Source organism: Wasmannia auropunctata, unplaced genomic scaffold (assembly GCF_000956235.1).
Source record: "Wasmannia auropunctata unplaced genomic scaffold, wasmannia.A_1.0 LD336088.1, whole genome shotgun sequence".
Lineage (NCBI taxonomy): Eukaryota > Metazoa > Arthropoda > Insecta > Hymenoptera > Formicidae > Wasmannia > Wasmannia auropunctata.
In genome coordinates this window covers 4,704,157-4,726,172 of record NW_012026802.1, presented here as the reverse complement: position 1 = coordinate 4,726,172, position 22,016 = coordinate 4,704,157, and the positions used below count along the sequence as shown (strand labels likewise).

The following is a 22,016-nucleotide window of genomic DNA, read 5'->3' as shown; positions in this document are numbered from 1 at the left end:
GTGAGATTATAAAAGGAAGAAAGCGCAAAATTCAGTTGCAGGAAAACTGGATTAAAATAGCAATTTTTTAGATACCTATTAGTGTTCTGTTTTTAAAAAAAAGGCAATTTTAATGTCGATACTCGTATTTTTAATATTTTTTTTCCACGATGCTAATTAATTATCTCGGTATTTCCTGTACATTTCTTTACGATTATTCGTATGTTTTTGACGGTTCGTATGTTAAGTGGATTGATACATATAAGTTTATTAATAACATAGAGCTAGTATAGGCGAAAAAATGATTTTATCAATTCTCCAATGAGTTTGATAGTCATCAAAGAAAAAAAGTGATCGTAATAGACTCGTCTGTCTATATATGTTTGTGATATTCTAATAATTATATGTAAATTATGATATATTGCGTTGCTAATGGACAAAGATAAGCGTATCCTTGATAATATTTTAGCAGTTATTTTGAGTATATATACTTTTTTTTACAAGTGAATATTCTTTCCCTTCATGTTTTACATGAATATCTCTAATTCTAATCTTATTATCCACGAATTACTCGCAATTGATAGCAAAGATATGAGAGAGCTCCTAATTTTTCTTAGTTTTGAAATAGAATTCCAATGACTAAGGTTACGATATTATAGTCTAAAATATTTTCTAATCGTATAGATATAATTTATTTTATATATTGTTTTATTTATTATATATTCTGTTGTATTAATGAATTTAAAATATATAATGGCACGCATTCGAAATAGTAATATAATCGTTGAGTAACGCAGTTGTTAATTACGTTCGTTGCATATACATGCAATATTGCTTTTGTAACACGTTGCTTTAATGTTGCATGTACTTTGTGTGTCAAGCGCACTTTACATGGTTTATACTAGTTTATAGCTTCTCGTCATTTTGACATGCTCGGTGTACGAGCTTCATTTCCCCCTCTATATAATAATAATGAACGTCAGAAGTTTCGGGATCTCTCATTGAACGCAAGATTATGAATAAGATACGTGACGTATCTTGAAGGTAAACTGACAGTATTATATGCGTCACTTAATGAATCCAAAGCAAAATTAATATTTATCCATTAGATTATTGCTTCATTCATTTTGTGATCTGCATTTTATCTTCCATTTTAACTTTTATTTATAATGAGACACAAATTCACATAGAAAGATAGAATATAAAATAAATCGACGAAAAAATGAAGCATTAAATTAAAATCTTCATAAAGTTGAAATTAGAGGGACTATTTACGTTAGGGAAACAATTCCAACGATATATTTGCATATAAATAATTTATTTATATTTTAGTATTCAAAGCAGTGCTATGCAAATAATTTGTTTATATAGAAACGTATGCTTTTAACGATCAATAAAATGTACCTTCGAGATCCAAGACAAATACTATACAGAACAAATATGTTACGTACATTGGACAAAGCATCCCAAGATCGAATATGAATAGAGTGCACCGAGTTTTTAAAATTCCTGTATAAAGAATCAATGATGCGATGGCAAGCACGCATGCACGAAAAAAGCTGCATGAATATTCAGTTTAAAGCTCACTTTAGACGATCTATAATTTGCATCAGATTTGAAAGAAGTATTTTGCCCATAATTTTATATGCCGTGTATTTTGTGTATGTTTTAATATTTATTTCACATACATATTTCGATATTTTTTAACGTTTCTTTAATATTTTACGATACGTAAAATTATATAAATGTACTTTTATCTTACGAGATCTGATATAGATTATTTAAAATAGACTTGTAAATTTTGTGACAAAATCTATTATGCAACCAAGACAAATTTCTAGATTTTTTAACTATTTTTTTATAAATTATTCATTTTATCAAGTGCTTAATGATAATGTGACAAAATCACTTTATTAACCTTTTCCCAATATTGGTTTATTTTTAATTAATATTCGCGCGCGTTGATAGAGTGAGTAGAATCAGATTGGTATGTAATATAAATATATATATATATATATATATATATATATATAATATTATTCTTTTTTATTAATTATTATGTTTAACTTTTATCAAATTTAATTTTAAAATAGTATTATTTGGAAACTTTTACAATTTGATAACGTAACAACATTTCAGTAATGTATCATTATTAGCAAATTTTGTAATTTGATTTAAGTGTGTATTTAATGAAGGAAAACGTATTGCATAAACTGAAAAAAATCAATGCATAAACATGAATTTTTTTTAATACAATAATCTGTTAATATTTTGTAGAAAAATCAAAATTAAGATATTAGTTGTACATTCTTTCATATTTCAATTTATGCATAAAGCTTGAATCTCGAAGAACTGTATTGGTATTATTCAATGTATATATATATTTTTTATTTAAATCTCTCGAGTGTTTGCAAAGTTAAGTGCTTTTCTTATTAAAGTATTAGGAGGAAGCAACCCTTTATTTATTGAGACTCTTGAGACTGAGTTGAAGAAGCTTTTATGGAACAACAAACAATATCACTTTACCATTCCCATAGGGATTAAAAGTATCTATACAGAAAATGAGGCAGATAACCTTTTCATTTAAAATTTTCTGTTTGTTTGGCTTTCAAATAGAATATAACTTTAATACAACCGTAAATGTCATATGATCAATTTTAATTTTTGCTTGTTTGAAATTGTTAAGTTACTTTGTGAAGATAGAGGGATTAAATTGTGAACGTAATATTAGAAATGCTTATTAAATATATATTTTTATACATGAACATATTTATAGTATATTTCCTCTATGAATAGCTTACACTCACGAGATGTTGATTCAGATGAGCGAAATCTAGTAGATTAGGATATTAGTCAGCATGTATGTAGAATTATCGACATGCAACATTGCATGTATTTAAGCGAGCTACGTATTCAGATTGCTAATTAATTAAATTGGACTTCAACGATTTAACATGGATATTAGATAGATTTATTGTAATGAACTATCACGCTTTGAAATTGCTAATGCATGAACGATGTAATCTTTCGGTGCTTTTGTTTAACGGCTTAAACAGCAGTTTAATTATTTAAAACATTTCCATTTTTGAAAAAGTGAAGCAGTCGTTATTTTGGAACTAAAAGCTACAGGAGATAGAAGCAAATTAATCGTAGCTCGAGCTTTTTTTTCTTCTCTATTCATTTTTTATAGATGTATTAGTCGTAATTATCGATTCTATCGCTATAGAGAACACCTACACACATGTTGTTCTTTCAATTTTTGTTGTAAAATGTAAAAAGTTAAAAGCTATTTTCACTAAGTGTACGCGTTGCACATTTTACAATGTTGAATTCATGAATCACATTCTTGAGTTGCATCAATTGTAGACTAAGTTTTTATTTTCTTTTATCTTAAGTTATTTTATCAAGTTATTTTACATGTTATTTTCTCTAACATAAATTATCAGATTTTAAATTATTATCTCAAAGTTTTAACAATTTTAAGCTTATCTTTTTCTATTTTTTTAAAATGTGATCCAAAATATATGCCTACTAGACGCTCTCTTTTTATATATTTGCATTGTAATTTTGTGCATATTTATGTTGTAATTAGTGTTGAACATATTTTTGGGGGGAAATGTATAAAAGAATTGTTGGTAGCGTGTTATTAACTTTTATTTGTTTCCTCGTTCTAATAAAGAGAGCAATAAGGACGGAATCAGAAGGGTCAAGGGATTCCGAAGGGATTGCGTCCTTTTGTAATATCAGCACGGACACATTTCGCTGAGGCTCTGAAAATATATTAAAGAAATAGATCGAATTCAGAATATTATCAGAATCCTGATTGAAGGACTACATTACATTTTTTTTTTACTTTAATAGTCAAGCTTGTTTAAATATCACCGTAAAGTAGTACTATTAGAAATGTTCTTTCTCTCTTTCTCACTCTCGTTCTTACACGAACATTCTTAGAAGATGTCTAGGGTACTTATTTTTATTCCAGATAAAAATATTGTACGTTTTTTCAACTATTTTTATAATATAATCTTTATTTAGAGTATCAATATAACTTGTAAATTGTAACGACTAGGAAGGTATTAAAGTTGGCAAATTAGTATGATAAAAGTTTGTGTATACAGATATGATAAAAAATAGATATACTCTATATACTCTAAATGCGAGCGAACTTTTGACATTTTGATTCGCGAACTTTAACAGCTAACCATTTAAAAGTTATCATAGCATCAACATTTTGAAATTAGAAGTTTCTTCTTTAAATGTATCTCGGAAATTTGCTATTACTCGTTACTAATCCACTATACAACAATGTTGTACCAATTGGTATTTACGGATTTTTCTTTCGCAATAAATTTAGAAAAAAATAATTTGAAATTATTAAAGATTACGGAGTTATATACACACACACATATAACATAAGTAGAGGTTTTTTTTAAAGGTATGTACTACATATATTGAAGAATACATGAATTCTAAAAATTATTGAGTTTTGAAATAATTTTAATTTCAAATCTTATAATTGATTAAAATTAAAACTAATATTAATTTTTGTAGTTTTTTATTTGCAATCAAATTATTTATTCAAACAGAATATAGTTTATATCTTATCTAATAATAGAAAATTACATGAAACTTAAATTTCATTAGAACCAATTATCCGATCAGGTATGTGTAAAATTTCGACAAAATTCCATTAGTACGTTGAATTACCTTGTGAAGCTGAAATTCGAACTTTAATTAAAAGTCAAATGGGCATTTGAACTAAAATTCCAATATTTAGATTGCACTGAAACACACAATTTGTTTTCTAGCAAAATAAAAAATTTCGATATAAAGAAACGAAAGGCAACTAGACTGCCCTTTCTTCTTGAGCTTGTCTTGAATTCCCGATGGAGCATAAAGAATTCTTTACAGATATCTACACACATACATGCACATGTACATAAAGAGATATTACACAATGGAAAAGAAAGATTCATAGAATTTTTACAATTGATGCAGTGACCTTTACGCCCAGGCATGAATCTTGCATAATCGACATGCCATTACACGAGCTATTGCATTATAAGCGTGTGGTTACGAACGTTTGTGCCCAGGATCGTAATTAATTGATTAATTGTAACTAATCCCTCTTAGTGCTTATTTTCTCGAAAATGCTTTCTAAATTATTAATACCATTATACAATATTATTTTACATACAAATGTAGACAGAAAAAAAAATTTAAAAATACAGTTTGAAAAATAAATATCATAACATATTATATAATTTCTTGTCCGTAAAATTAAGAAAAAAAATGTTATGTATATATAATTTTTTAAATTACATAAATGATTATATAATGTACTTATGGAAAACATTTAGAGACAAGCTAAATGAAAAGGTATTGTATTAAAATTTTTAACAACATAAATAATGGTCGGTGTACGGCAATTCACTTTGAATACGACGTCATACAAAGTGGAGCTTATGAATTTATAGATTTATCTTTTCAACTATGGTCAGCATACAGTAACGAGTTAGATAAGCTTCACTATGAAATATATCCCAACATACTTAGCCGTCTATTCATGAGGCCAATCCATAATGCTAAGTTTGATAATAACTCGACAAATTGGTGTCCATCCTACAGAAATGAGGTAAAGCCTTGGGTTTTGTAATTTCAAAATAATTTAATATTCTATGGCAACGATATTTTTAATATTTTAAAATTGATATTTTTAAAATTGATAAAAATCTTGCAAAATTTTTATATTAGCATTTTAATAAACAGAAAGATAATGAAGCAATTAAGGCAGTTAAATAAGTGCTTAGAAATCTAAGTGTTAATTGTTCTCTTAACGTTTTGAATATATACATACTTAGCTGAGATAGTAATGCGATAAATAAACATCTACCTCGACGAAACCATGTTTCATTCCATTCATTCTCGCGCTTAAATCTAACTGAGCGTCATCGCCAGTGCATATATACTCCGTCACATTTATCTCCGTCCAGGCTGAAAAGCCACACTTTAACGTAAATGTCGAATTAGCACTTGACAGGAATCTAATTTTACCACGCGTCTCGTATGCTTTGCAAAACATCAGCCTTTTCCCTTGTTTTTTTTTTCCTCTTATCCAATATGCGTGCGTGCATGTACATATGAGCAGCAATAATTTCATTTGTCTGGTTTACCAGTCGGCGTTTCATAAGGCCAAGGTGGACGGTGGATGCGCGCGCGGGCCAGTGATTTATTCGCGAACGGGTGCACGAGGTGTGTTGTCTTTTCTATTTGCGGAACTCGGTGTAGTGTGGCCCTTTGGGTCATGTATTCGCGCCGCATGGTTGCCTACGTATCATTACGTATTATAAGATTATGTAGACGACTTGTACATGCGCCCGTGTATAACGTAGCTTTTACTGTGGGTGGACACGCGCTAGCCTTTCTCTTTCATTCACTCACTCACACGTACCCTCTCTCTGTCAACATTGTACTCAAAACTTTGCTACCCTGTGGACCGGCCGATAGTAAGTGTGGCGACATATGTTGACGTGAAACTCCCTCAGCAATTCTATAATCAAATAATTAAACATTTAGCATAGCGTATAGAGTTAAAGCATAGGTCATACAGTATACACGAGATTTCTAATAAATGAACTAGCGATATTATATTACGCAATTTTCCTAATTGATATGTACATCTGCACATGTCCGCTAGCGTTAATAAAAACAGGGAATAATATATTTTAGGTTCGTGAATAAATTGAAGCAAATGTACTTCGAAAAATATGTGCAAAGATATTTATAGCAATCGCGAATGCCTGAAGTTAAATTTGCTTTTTTGAAATAAAAAAAAAAATTAAGGGTTTATTCTCAAGCAGAAATGATCTATCTATAGACATCGATTCGACATCGATTCAATGTCTATAGATGTTGAATCGACGTCTATGGACCGATCCTGTCTGCTTGGGATTATATAATTTCATACGCGCCTGTACATGCCGCTGGGCGGCATTAAGGAAGAAATAATTTAACGTATGAAACAACTTCCTCGTACTAAAAAATTATACACACGAAATATAGTAGAATACTTTAATTTTATGCTTTTATTTTAAAACAAATATATTAACTTTTGTAAAAGGAAATTTACATTATTTTATATTTTCAAGTCATTTTTTTATGCAAAAACCATTATGTTTATACCGCATGTATCTAATTAACTTTCTATGAATAATAAGATTACAAAGCACAGCAAAAGCATACAGAAAATATATGTTAGCTTTGAGAAAAAGCTTTAATTAAGTACACAATTTTCATGTTATAACTGACCAATTAGCTTGATATGCGCGAATGTTTTACGCCTGATTAATTAACGCCATAAAATATCTCATAACGATCCATTAAATAATATTTATCTGCTTATTAATATTATAAAATTAACTAACATGACCCCGATATAACAATATTCTTATCAAATGACGAAACGTACCATTGCATTAATGCCTGAGAATCCTTCAAGCGCTATCACCATTTTCCTTTCTCCGCAGATCTTGACATCTCACAAATGTGCATATCGCGCGCGGCAACCCCCAGATGGGAGAATAGGAGCGCAATAAGAGCGATAGTATTCGCTCTTATTGTGAGACGCCAAGTGCAAACGACAAACGTGATGGAAGTAAATCGTTCAAAGCACCTCATGTGTTTCGCGTAAGCTACCTACGATTAAATGGAGGTTTTACGAAAATAAAATGTGTCACGCTTGAGGATTTCACATGCCATTTCATTTCACACTCTTTATTCTAACTGACAATTTTCTGTTGCTAAACCTCACATTGTTGCATATACTCCCGGCTAACGATTTTCTCGAAAGTAATATTCTTAATGGCACGTAATGTTTTCCTGTTTTATCAAATTTTACACTGCATATCAGAGCGCATTTTTAATTTGTCTCGCTTTTATATCTATCAAATTATGCATTGCATAACTCGTACATATTTTAATTTTGTACAAAATCTAATCTTAATTTTTCTACAACTGCAATTATAATATATCGCCTAGTATACGCAAACAACGGATGTTGTCTATAATAAAAGAATGCGGTGAAATGAATCAGAGTTTCAATTTATTGAAAAGATAAGAGATAGTATGCTTCCATGAGATATATACTTTAAGTCACTTACTTCCATCAAATTTATCGTTTGCACTTGACTTCGCACAATGGCGTTACCGTTTCCATTTTTCTGAAATTGTTCGAAAGATATCGAGCATGAAGGTTTTTCATATATTTTAAAATCCTTTTCCAAATGTGCCATAACATAATGCGAAGCACGTCAAGTGGTTTACGTCTTTTACATTAAATACAATTTTTATGTGAATCCCGGCAGCATGGATGACAGATTTTCATTCATTATACATGCGAAAAACAGAGAAGGTGTGTCACCGAGAAATTAATTTCTTTTCATGTAGGTGTGTATGTTCCCGATGCAATCGTCACAATTCCGTGAATACCGTGAACATGTGAATACCATAATTTTCTATCAGTGACGCACCATTCTTTATGCAATACTCACTCGCAATGATCGTTCGATAATTCTATCATGTCCTTAGCGATTGAAAGGAAATGGAAAATATCGACAATGCTGTCGTTCGCTACATGCTGTAGAACGAAAATTGCGTTATATATTGCTAAATAAATTTTTAGTACAGAGACTCTCTAATTCATCTCTAACTTTCAATGATTTTGATACTAGGCAATTGTTACTGTTTAGAAGTTAAAAAGTACATGTATAATTTGAATTAAAGGATTAATATTTTGATATGAAATTTTAAAACTGTTGCTACATCTGCCTGCAAGGATTTTAAAACAATTTTTTCCTACATTTTTGTTAAGGAAGAATTAGCTCCACACAAAGTTACAGAATCTTTGAATAAACTTTATTATTTGCGTTTATGTGGAATATAAATTTATTATAATAAAGGCCTTTTTACATTGATTATTAAAACCTATAATTACATATATATAGCCAAACGATAAATTTTTTATAATGATCAAGATAAAGAAATATGAATGAAAAATTCCTGGAATAAAGTTTGCTATTGCAAGTAACAGCTACGGATCAAAAAGATATGTTGAGTTTTCTATGGAATAATTGGCCGTACAGTTTCCGTGTTGCGACTTTAAAATAAAGGGGGCAGCCATATGATATAAAAGAGACCATAAAAGAGGTAGCCATATGATATAAAAGTCTATGCCATGCACAAGAAATTTAAAAGTGATTGATTTACAGTTTTCAAAAAATCGCTATTTTCATAGAGATCCTAACAAATATAATTATAGTCATCATACAGGTTTGTAACACAAAGGAAAATGATGTATTATATTACAATCCGTAGAAGTAAAGGATGTAATAGAACATAAAAATTTTAAAGATAAAATAATGAAATTTAAACTACATTTTTTAATATATAGCTTTGGATTTTGTCATTCTGTTAGAAAATACGCAAAGTGAAAGATACGTAATTTATATCCTAATATTATTCTCCCAATTTTTGAAGATTATGCAGAAAAATTAATTACGTAAAAGAATTAATTACGTAAATGTGAATCATTGATCCCTCAGTTTGCACTTGTGTATTTGCATCTCGGAATATCAAATAGCTTAAAATGGATTCTAAACGGTTGATCATCATGATGTTTAATACCATCTGTTCGATTATTATGCAATGTTAATATTTGGATTTAATACTTGAATAGCGAATAATCCTCTTCTGTTATCTTAAATACTACTTAAATCAGTTGTCTGTTTTGTTGCAAATTGCTTCTTATATATTCCTCTTTCAAATAACGACAGGATTGAATTTAGAACTGATCTTACTGGTTATAGACGCAGGTATGATTTTTAGAAATTGTTTGATATTTTTGAAAGATTAAGTCTTACCAATATGATGTTTTCGTCACAATATAGCTAAAACATAAAAATAGCAAGTTATCTTGAAAATAGCTATGCAATGACATTTGCATAGATAAGTAATAATGCACTGCTTCGGGATCGATAAAAAAATAGGTTAAAGGACAAGCAAGATGTTGATCATGTAGCAACATCGTGCAGATACTTCAAAGAGCCATATTTTAAGTTATTATAAATAAATGGAAAAAATTTGAAAGTAAACTTTGTGAACAAATAATGAATGTCCTTGAGTACATTGCATTTAGCAATTTAAACTTTTTTCAAACTTACTCTCTTTTTCACATGCATATATACCTACAAATGTAATCCACAATGATTGATATTATTTTTTTTTGTTTTCTAAAAATATTAATTTATTATAACATTTTTATATATTTGTATATTTTTTTTTATTTTGGAAGGGATTATACATATCAATTTGTGTAGCATTTCGTCGGAATGTTTGATAGTGAATAAGATATGTTCCGCTACTGAAATAATAGTAGAGAGACCGATAAGAAAAATATTCAGGTTTAATTCAATGCGTGTTATTTCTTCGCCGCGTCGTAAATCAACATAGCTAACGCATTCAATTCTGTAGAGCCATTGTAACGTAGAGCCATTGTATGTTGGCATCATGAAAAGCAGTTCTCGTTAGTTTCTAAAAACACGCATTTCATCTCACTTTCAATTTAATTTACATACGGCAATTTACAACCAATTATCAATTCAAATATTTTCTATAATTGAAGTGCGATAATTTGATAGCAATAGGCGGGTTTAAAAAATTACAATTAACATTAGCAACATAACTTTAAATAAATTTATTATATTACAACTTGTATAATAACATAAATAGACATAAATAGACATAAATTTTTTATTTTGTCTATCTTAAATTTTCAATTGCTCGAAAATAATAATAAATATTATTTAATGAAAAAATTAGAGAAAATTTTCTGAAATATAAAATGCCCGAACAAATTGTTATTCTGTTTTCGAACATTTTAGCGTAGCTAAAATAATTTGTCACGATAACTTTGAAATTTATAACAAGCTTTCATGCGCGCTAACGAGACTAATAATTTTGCATATAGAATGACACGAAAATAATAATTTAACAGATAAAAAATAACAAACAAAAAATAACGGAAGTAAAACGATTTGTATCAATGTTATTTTGATCTTTGACTATATAAAGATTTTTTAACAAAGTAATGTTGCTTAAGAAATATCCGTGAATTGAAATATTTGAATGTAGGCAATTAAAAGATTTATTTGAAATTTATTGCGGATATGTAAAATTAATAAAGATAACTTTTTTAAAAATATAAAAAATGCAAAAATCAATTGTATTTTAATATAAAAATTATATTTCTGAAAAATAATACATTATTAAATAATATCTGTAGAGTAGAATTGGAAAAGGAGGTCTTATTAATACAACGTTGATACATGGAAACGAATCATGTTTATTTTATAATATATACAGAATTTTGTTCATATTATAATAGTAGTATTTCGGAAAGAGTGTGAAATGTTATCATCAATATGTAAGACGTATATTCATATAATTACATTATTAAGTACATCTGAATATTACAAATAACATCGAACTTTTTCTTTACACTTTTTTCAGTCTCATTTACGAGTAAGAAAATAATATCTTTCAAAAGGAGACGAGTAGAATATTATGTTTATTAACATATTATATTATTGGCATTTAACGATCGTACAACCAGAACTGCGTTATAATTTGTTAATTGCTCATAACAAAGCTCGTTGTAATGTATGAAGACGGTAATATTATGATATTATCTATAACGTTGTTCTCTTCGTAATGTATAATTAAACTAGAATTTAGATTATAGCAACATCCTCTTTAGTCTGGAGTCCCTCGCATGTTGTTTTAGTATTCATTTTAAAGGTCTGTACCTGACTTTCGGCCACGCTTTGTCTCCATCTGACAGATGTAGATCTAAAACGACCTGGAAACAAAGCAAAATGCGCAACTTCAAATGTTTGCCATTGTTATTTACTCTTTGCTGACTTATTGGAACATGCTTTATGGAAAATTCCTTTTCTTACTGAATATAAATTCGCATTGAAACATTGTCTTATTTGAATTTTAATTTTGCATTGTCTGGATTTATTAATTACTGTATTACGATCGAAGTAAATGAATTTATAATATTATTCACGCACATTACATGTAATTTTTTTGACAACAATATATTTGCAATAGTAGAATTACTTTCCGAATTGCATTCTCTCTGATTAATTTGAACCGTAAATTACGATTGAAATAGAAAACGACAAATTGATGCACAAATTGATTCACACCTGGTCGTTCTATTTCAAGCCCATTTTAAATTTAAAAGCTTTTCAAAAAATCTTTTCTGGTTTTTATAAATATAAAGAAAAATAATAAAATCTTAAATTGAGTCTGTCATGCAATATAAATTAGAAAATTAGAATATGTATACAAAAATTAATTCATCATTTTGACGTATTGGCATACCGCCAATAATTATTAATTATTAATTAGTAAATATTAAATAATGTCCATAATTATTGTATACAAACGCATTATTCCGCCTATATTGTTCTTTGATTATATTGTGCCTTATATTACAAATATATTGTATATAATCTATAGTCTTTGTTATTTATCTCATAATATATGCTATTTTAGATTAAACTGTCAAGCAGGATTGATGAGTCTCTTTAGAAAGCTGAACATATTGTTGCGCGCTTTGTATAACTTACGTGAAGACAATTTTACATTGAGAATAATGATAAGATTAGATTAAACAATATGTCCTTGCCTAGAGGCTGAAATTCCGCGGATAGTTGACATAAAATATAACGTGGCGACTTAAAACTCAACGGTACCTCTGAGGTTTTACGATAACATTCTTCAACATATATATATATTTGTCGCATCATACGCTAAATAAAGTATGTGAAATACTTGCTCGCAGTAAGTATTAAAAAAGGATCATCTTTTGTTATATAATGAAAGGTTTCATGCATGAAAAGGGGACAGGAAAGAAAATAAATTATATCCCATATTCAGGACGCGTTTATAACGAAGTTGGCGCGCTAACAAGTCTTGAGATTCTACAGTATGTATGTGTAACGTAAACTATAACATAAACTATACGCTAAAAGAGCGTTAACGCTCGTTATAAGCGTCGTTCTGAAACCTACATATGTATTAAATATTATATAAACATTAAATGCTTCGTTTTATTAAAATCATTTAAATAGTTTAATAAGAATTTAAATAAGCATAGATATTAAAGCGTGATATTAAAGATGAATAAAGAGCGACAGCCTCTAGGAATATAAAACGATTAATCGGTATACGCACAACTATCGTTGGATTTTATTTTTGTCTAATTACTTTTTGAACATATACGATATTGAATTTTAAAGACAAAAATTTTTTCATTTTGCACAATTTTTAAAGCTGTACAGAATATTAAGAAGAATGTCTTTAGAAATATTATAAATTAAATCTTATTTTTGCAAAATAACGTAATTAATGTTTACGAAAAGATTTCTTTTTATGTGAATATATATCTTCAAAGTTTTGCATATGAATATATTTTTTTCAAATTTTAATTATTCAATTTTACAATATTGAATTTTATTTATTATCGTAGATATACATTACTTTATTTATTACTATTTAAAAATTATATACGAGAAAATAGAAGAAAATGTTCTTTTGATTTTAAAGTTCAAATGTCATATCTTCAAAGGCTTGAATACAGTTGAAAAATGTTATTCATATATATCTATATGTCTATCTTATATGTATACCTAATGTATGTACATCCGCAAAGTTCCATTGATAAATTTGCGTCGGCGACACTGCTTTGTAAGGCACGTGTGTAATAAGCAGAAATTAAATAAAAGTCTTTTGATATGAAATACTTCAGTTTTGACGAGATAAAAATAAACTGATATAGAAAAGCTTTTGCAGCTATTGAACGAAGTATCTGGCGTATCCATTTGGACGAGATACTGGGTGAATCGATATTGTCTGTCGTGTGACATTTGGAAATAATTCAGCGATTGATTCAGCTTTTTGATTCGTTAGACGCGATTTCTAGTCGAGCGAATTATATCAATGAATTATTATTAATAAAATATGATTTAATATGTTCAGGCAGCAGACTTAATTATACAAGAGAGTACGAAAAATCTCCCGAAAAATTTTATTGAAAGCAAAAATATACATTTAAATATAATTTTTTTCTACAACAAGTCATGAAATAAACGATTCGTTTATCTTTATGTACACAAAAGGATTACATATAATTGTAAAAAGAAACTGCGACAAAATATTATCGGTCATTTGCAACTAATTGTAAGTAAAAATTATACTTACCCGAATTGCATGGTATTAGTTCTGAGCGCTGGAATCCCGCTAATTCTTGCGTTTCATGGGTTTGTACGTTTGTCCGATCTACCATGCAGCAGCATTTGCAGATTACCAATTCAAAGTAAACTCGAAACCTGTAACAGTTAATGCGTTCGATGACGCGTATACTGCATTTGTAAATAACACTCTGTACAGCCAGTTAGCCAAATCACATTGCATTTAAGTAAATTATCTTTAAGACAATGCGCTCGCATACACTAGTGAAATTTAAATTAAGTTGAAGGAAACGATCGCAAGTAAAATTAGTACTTCGAGCTCGAGATCAAGTTATGATATCCCCAAAAACTTTTGGCCCTAAAAATGGAATCAATTAAAACTTTTTAAGTAAAATCACATGTAAGTAATCCATATAGAAGCTTATGTATGACGCTATCTTCGATCATTCTTTATACCTACTATTTGCAACAAGATTGATAGCTACATAAATTTTTTATTTTTATTATTTTGCTTTTTTTACATATTTTATCTCTTTATATTATTACAATTACTTCTAATAAAGTAAAGTAATAGTAGAGTTAGTTTTATAGTACAAATTAGTAACGAATATAAATATATATTTCTATTATATGGATATCTTATATTGGTATTAAATGTAATTGGTTATAGAAGTTATTGATATATAGAAAATTAAAATTCTCAAAGCTGTTTTTTAAATAAATCTTTTTATTTATTTCTTATTACAGAAATGTCTAGAGCATATTATTTTGGTTTGAATTATTGATATGACATGAACAGTAGCGCGTAAAATATATCGGCTTTTATTGACATAATCCTGGTAAATGTCTTGCTTTCTTATTCGATTTGCTGACCAAAATCCGAGAAAACAGCTTGGTTAATACTCTTAGAGAGATATGGCAAAAAGTTCTACTTTTCTTCACAAAATAATAAATGACACTTTTTGAAGCTATGTAGATCAAAACTATATAGACGTACTGTACAGATTTGTAATACAAATTATAAAAGCAAATTATTCTTTTAAAATCTGATCTTGTTGGTTCCCCCAATTTTTTCAAAAAATATGACGTATTTTTAAATTTGATTTTGAAAAGTTTTATTCCAAATTAACTGAAAAAATAGAAAATATTATATGTATGTTAAAGAATAATTGTTAATGAATAGTGTTGTTGCTTGAAAATATCACTGATTAAATCCTTAAGAAAAAGCGTTTATTTTATCAAGAAAACAAATTCTTAACATTTAATTAATAGAGAGTAATATAAAATAGCATTCTTTTTTTCTTATCTACAATTCAAAGAACTATCTAGACATGTTTAATGGCAAAAGTCTTTCACAACTTCTGAAATAACCGAGTATTATAAATGTTTCTTTTGAAGTTTGAGCGTTTAATCAAAGATATCTCAAAGGCAGTTCCCTCACCCATATAACACTATTAAATCTATTGATCATTAATTTTTTCTATCTTTTGAAACACAGAGAAAAACACAAATAGAAAACAATAATTGATAAAATGAAATTAATAGAAATACTTTTCAGTTATTAATTATGTAAATAAAGCAAATATATATGTTTTAAGAATATAAAAAACTTAAGTATATAATGTTTTATTATTATATAAATTAATTTTTAAAATAACATTTTGTCTTGCAAATATAAATATTGTATATTGCCGAAATTTTGATATTACTTAATAATTATTTGTGTGAGATTTAAACTTTAATAAATCAGTTATTTGTTATGTAGTTTAAAAATATTATTGTGATACGATTAAATATTATTAAAATATTAGAATTAGCATATAAAATTATTCTTGCCTTTTTCCAGCTAGATAAAAATAAAATTTAAAATTATTATAAAGAGAAAGACAAACAGTTGAGCAAGACTTATAATATTACATATTTTATTTCTTTTCGATTGTTTTCGCAAATTTAAAGATTTATATTATTCACTTACGTATATGAATTCGTGCATTTAGTAGTATGCAGACTATTTAATTCAGTCAGACAGTGAATGTAAAACATGCAGAAAATATGCAATTGATACATTTTCGAATAATGACATTTTATTATGCCAACGCCAACGATGTCCATTTGTGATTGTTATGCGATTGCGTTATATCATTTTAATAGAATGATAATTGAGTTCATGTACAAATCTCCGGTGTGCATTGTGGCAACTGTGCAGGAGTTCTTGGACATACAACGGAGAATGCAAATATTGTGTCCGATATTATTGTGCTTTCGTAGTAGAAGATGGCATATCTCGAATTTAATCAATTTACCTCTGTGACACAAGATGCTAAGTCTTAGAAATGTGTATTTATGGATAGTTCATTGAAATGGGTTTCTCCATTGTCAAACTAAATCAACTGGACATAACAAAATATATAGATATTACTTTAAAGAAGAAATTTTAGAAGAATACAATTTTAAGTTACATTTAAATTAAGAATTAAGAATTAATTTTAATATAAATTTAAAATTAAACTGAACGTTAAGATAATCAAGGTGTTATTACGATAATTAATATATTTTTTTACTAAATTTTTTATAAGAAAATATCGCTTTCAGTTTTATAAAATGCGCTTTTAAAAAAAAAATTTTTTTAATTATTTTTATTAAAACCTTTTTAAATTCATTTAGAATATAATATTCAGTTTTTTAAAACAAAATCTTTCAGAACTTTATTTTAGAAACAAATTTACATAATAATAAAAAGCGTATATTAAAATTTTTGCATTTTTAATATTTATTTTATTTAAACAATTATATTAATTTCACGAAAATTATATATATTTGTATTTTGTTAGTTTTGTAATGCTTGTATGTTATCAATTGAAATATCATAGGCTGATAGGAATCGGCGCTGTAATTGTTTGTATATTATCAAAATATTAATAAATATTTTTAATTTTTCTCCGACAAGAGATAGAATAAATTTTATTGTATTATTAGAAAGTTCAATATTTTCACTTCTGTTTCCGTTTCTGTTTCTGTTGATTGGTCACAACTGTATTAGATGTAATATAATTACCGTAATACGCGTTAAATATAGATAATTATTTGTGACGTGACAGAAGATTGTCGGATGTCTGAACACTAATAGGGTCGTCTAAGGATGTAAGTGATAGCAGACGGTAATAACAAGATTTCTTCTCGGTGCGGTGAAAAGTATCTGATGGCTTCTCACGTTGCGTCTGTCAGCATCGATCAATTTTCAAAGTGAAGGAACTTAGAAGATGGAACATCGGCGGAGTTAGACAGCTGAGAATCGATATGCGAATGTAGAAATGTATAATTAGAACGTAAACTGAAACTCTCTGTGGTTAACCGAGGGATCGATGCTCTCGCATTATGGATTAGTGAATGCCCTTACGAAACCGCCGACTGACTCATCCTATTAAAATTTTACATAAGCTTATAATCATTACAAATTGTATTTAGAACAACAACACAAGGTACGATAATTATTTTATCAGAGAATTTTTAGGCAATCTTAAATTACCTAGGAAAGATTATTATTATTATTATAAACATTATTATTATTATAAAGATATTTCCCTTTTCTTAGAGAAAACGATTAATTTATAATTTATGCATATTTCAAAATAATAAATCGTAACAATGAAATCATTTAATTCTACGCAAAAGTTTTTGATGAAGTTTTAAGATGGAGGATTATGTTTTTGACAACGTTAATCTCGAGATTCGTCTCTATCCCTTTAAATTGTCGAAGTCGCTTTATATAATCCCGGGAGTTGTCCAATTTTTCAAAGTATTATATTTGATCGAATATTACAAGGATTTATATAAGTCGTTTAATGCATGAGCATAAAATTCAATCAGTATAGTGCTAACGTAAAAACTCGTCCAGCGCACACTTTTTTTGTCATACGCTGTTAATCTCATGGCTCTATTATATTTTATTCCTGATGATTAATCACGATTTTTTCCGCATTTATTATTTTTAAAATAAAATAAATTGATTGATTTCTGTATTTTTTAGGAAATTATTATAAAAATATTATGCATTATCGGATGTGTTTGGATAATATAAAAATTTTTATTTATATTAATTCTTTTTTAATTGCTAATCTTCGATTTAGCAATTATGAACAGATTTTTAAATCTGTTTTAAGCTAATTTTAGACTATTTATAATTTGTGTCAGAATTTAGAATGGAATGTTACTTATAATTTTATATATATTGCGCAACATATAAAAAATATTTTTAAAAATAAAACACACGCATATATAAAACACATATTAAAATATATACATACATTAAAATACATATAAAAATGAAATATCATGAATTACATATTGTCTAAAATAAATTAAATAAAAAAATTGAGAAAAATCTGTTTTTTTATGAAAAAAATGATAACATTTTTTTATAAAAATATCCTTTTTAACGATCTATACATAAAAATAAATAATGCAATAAGTACCTGTTATTCATCCAGTAATAGATGATCGGATTTACCATAGAGTTGGACATAGCCAACCAGTAAAAACTTAAATACACGTGTTGCACATAACTGTTTTCTGTAAAATGACGATAATGGTATACGAAGATGAAAAATCCCTGATATGGCAACCAGCATACTGCAAATATTGTCACCACAATAATAAACATTTTTACAACCTGCAACAAAAAAGAAGAAAAATATTTTTAAAAAAGTTAATTATATTACACTCTTTTAACACAATGGACATTTTGAAATTAGAGATAAATTGAATACGCATTACTTGAAATTTCCCCCAAAAATGTTATTGTATATTAGAGAGGAGGTTATCAAGTTTTAATAAAATTTGACAAATAATGCGATTTTTGCATTTGCAAAGACAATGATTGCAAAAAGCATTAGTCGCAATTAATCGCACCTAATTTCGTAATTTATATTCAACAATGCTACACTGTAGTATGCTCTGTTAACTAATAGTATTAGAAGTATAAGGAGTACTTAATAGTAATCTATTGTTTTGAAGTTTACGATGTAATGTTCATGTTGTTTGTAAGTAATTGCTAGTTTGACATGGCAAAGACAGTAAAGTCTGATGCAAAACAAACATATAAATAAGTAGCTTGTAATACTTACATTACTGAAAATATCTTTTGATATTTAAACAGATTATCGTAAAAATATCTGATTTGCATGCAAATGAAGTCTAGGCTAAAATTGTGAACCATTTTATAATCATAATGCGACGATGACCTACTTCATAGCAGTAAGTTTTCAGATTTTCAGATAATTCAAGTAGGAGGACTTATCTACTTTATTTTTCTTTTATTTTCGTAAAACTTTAAACGTGAAGATTTTCTTGATTTTTATTTACAGCTATTTTTCAGAAACTTTTGATACATTTTCGTCTTTTCGACGAATTTTGAAAGTTTTGTGGAATATAGTAATATAGAAAATATAGAATATAGAAAAAAAACATTTATATTTAAATTTCAAAACATTGCAGTTTATTTATTCATATTGCGCATTGCTTACGTCAACGCAGTGTAAAATATTATTTTGATGATAATATGGGATTTAACGTACCTTGCGCTTAGATTTCATTGATTCTCTCTGGTAATGAGTAAGTTCACCAATAGATTTCGAACCCCATAACTTTCGTCCCATGCACGTGTAACAAACAGCCATCACTGACATGGGAATCAGGTACGTTACAGTGAGAAATAGGAGATTGTAGCTGTAGAATAAATGATTTATGTAAAACCATAAAGAATATGCGGAGAGACTTACTAGACCAAGTTTTATTAAAACCGTAACTCGTTTCATAAGATACACGTGGTTAGACGATTACTCAAGAAAGAAGGCGGGAAATCCATTTTTATTAATTGCGGCATGTGTCTGAGTTTAAAATACAATATAGCACAGTATAATAATCGTAAAGTATTATATTTACTTTGAATTAGTATTGTATGCATTGTGTATGGTATATTTGATAACGAAGAATTCAAATTAGGTGATTAATCGTAGCGATAGTAATTAAAAACTTGGGGGTAAGAATCAAGGCAGTTTATTTAAAAGAAATGAATTATAATTTAATATTCAGTTATTTGAATGATAATTTTTTCCAACTCAAGAGATGAGACATGAGCGTATAAGTTTTATTGAAAACATTTTAGTAAACCGTATAATCATGGCATTCAATGTAACAAGATTGAAATAAATGCTACATTAGTCAATTTCATTATTTCTTGCTCGAAATATTACGAAAATTATACTCCGACATAACACAATTTCGATCTTGTTCTATCAAACATTTTCGATTGGGGTTTCAATTTCGTGTCCCAAGAGTAGACGTGGCAATCACAATCGTCAGATAAGTTAAATTGCACGTAAGAGGACCATTCTCCGAGATTACTTGGGATTTGTGATATAGATAGAATCTACGCAAAACTTGAATTCCATTTTCGCGTATACAGAACTATATGTCACTCCCCGGTGAGTTTGAGTGTTTTAAATTATCCTATTGCACGCTATCAGATCCAGCGATACTGTTACATCCGTTGTTAAATAAGCTTAACTTGGAGCTACTTCGTAGATACGTAGAAATAGGGGAGTATTCTCTCTCTGTAAACTTCGGTGTTGCGCGATGTTCTTCGTAAAAGGAGAGTCCTATACCGCAGCTAACGACAGTAAGTTTCTGGACTATTCGCCAAATGAAAACCTTGGGTATATATCTAAAGTTCTACCCACGTGATGTATACGAAATGTTGTTCGGAATGACTAAGATTTATAGAGATATTTAATTAGAAATTGATATAATAAGTTTCGATATAATAAGTTAGACGGTGAAACTTATGATCATTGTGGTCACTCTGGACATTAAAAAGATTATTAAATCGAAAATATTAAATAAATAATTAAAAGTTTTTTTTAGTCAATAGAATGATTTTGATTTTATATATTTATCAAGAAAATGCTAAAGTAAAATTAAAATAAAAAAATATGTATATTGTATATATAAGTTGGTTTCATTATATGTAGTTGAAAGTTTTCTCTTTTGCAGTTTTAAGAAAATAATTTATATTTTCTACACAATATCCCTTGTGCCAATTTAAACTTTTCTTTACAAAGTAGAAAAATCTCGAATTTTATTTTCTAAATTGAATTCATCTTATTTACCGTTTTCTATCCGTGCAGAAAAGGGAAGCTAAACGTATTTAATATTGACTTTTCACATCCAATACCAGTTTCGTGTTTCCAGCTTTTCTATTTTTTAGTTTGAAAATACGTACAACATACATACTGCAAATCGACTTTACTAACAATAAGTTTTGAAACACGTTATCTTATACATAACAATTTAACTGTTTTAGTATCGAATCGTTATTTATTTATAAGAATTCTAGAAGAATATTTATAAGAATAGATTTACATTTAGTATATTTTGTTATACATGGTCTGTCCCAAAAGTATAAATGAGACTATTTTTGGGGGCCTAATCAGAATTGTCGGGAAGTGGATCTATTGGACAGGGCCTTTGATGCGGAATGTTAGGTGTATACCTAACATTCAACATACAATCTGGCCCTTCTCAGTTGTCTCCGAGCCTTTCTAGCAGTCGATACCGTCGGCAAAGTGCGTTGTAATTTTGGTGTCTTGTCACGGGCAAAAATTCAGCACAGACTGTGCTGTATTTTGAACAGACTTACGCGATCAAATTCTGAAGACAAAG

General features: G+C 28.2%; 1 protein-coding gene across 1 annotated transcript in view; it reads right to left on the bottom strand.

Moving 5' to 3' along the window:
• Positions 1 to 11,357: 11,357 nt before the first annotated feature.
• LOC105448397 (tachykinin-like peptides receptor 86C) overlaps positions 11,358 to 22,016 on the bottom strand; it is a 21,849-nt gene continuing 11,190 nt past the window's right edge. The window contains exons 2-5 of the mRNA XM_011686916.1: positions 19,871 to 20,021; positions 18,770 to 18,966; positions 14,308 to 14,435; positions 11,358 to 11,893 (exon numbers count right to left, since the gene is read on the bottom strand). Of these exons, the coding sequence (XP_011685218.1) occupies positions 11,766 to 11,893; positions 14,308 to 14,435; positions 18,770 to 18,966; positions 19,871 to 20,021 (604 nt within the window). The 3' untranslated portion in view covers positions 11,358 to 11,765. The remainder of the gene's footprint in view (positions 11,894 to 14,307; positions 14,436 to 18,769; positions 18,967 to 19,870; positions 20,022 to 22,016) is intronic.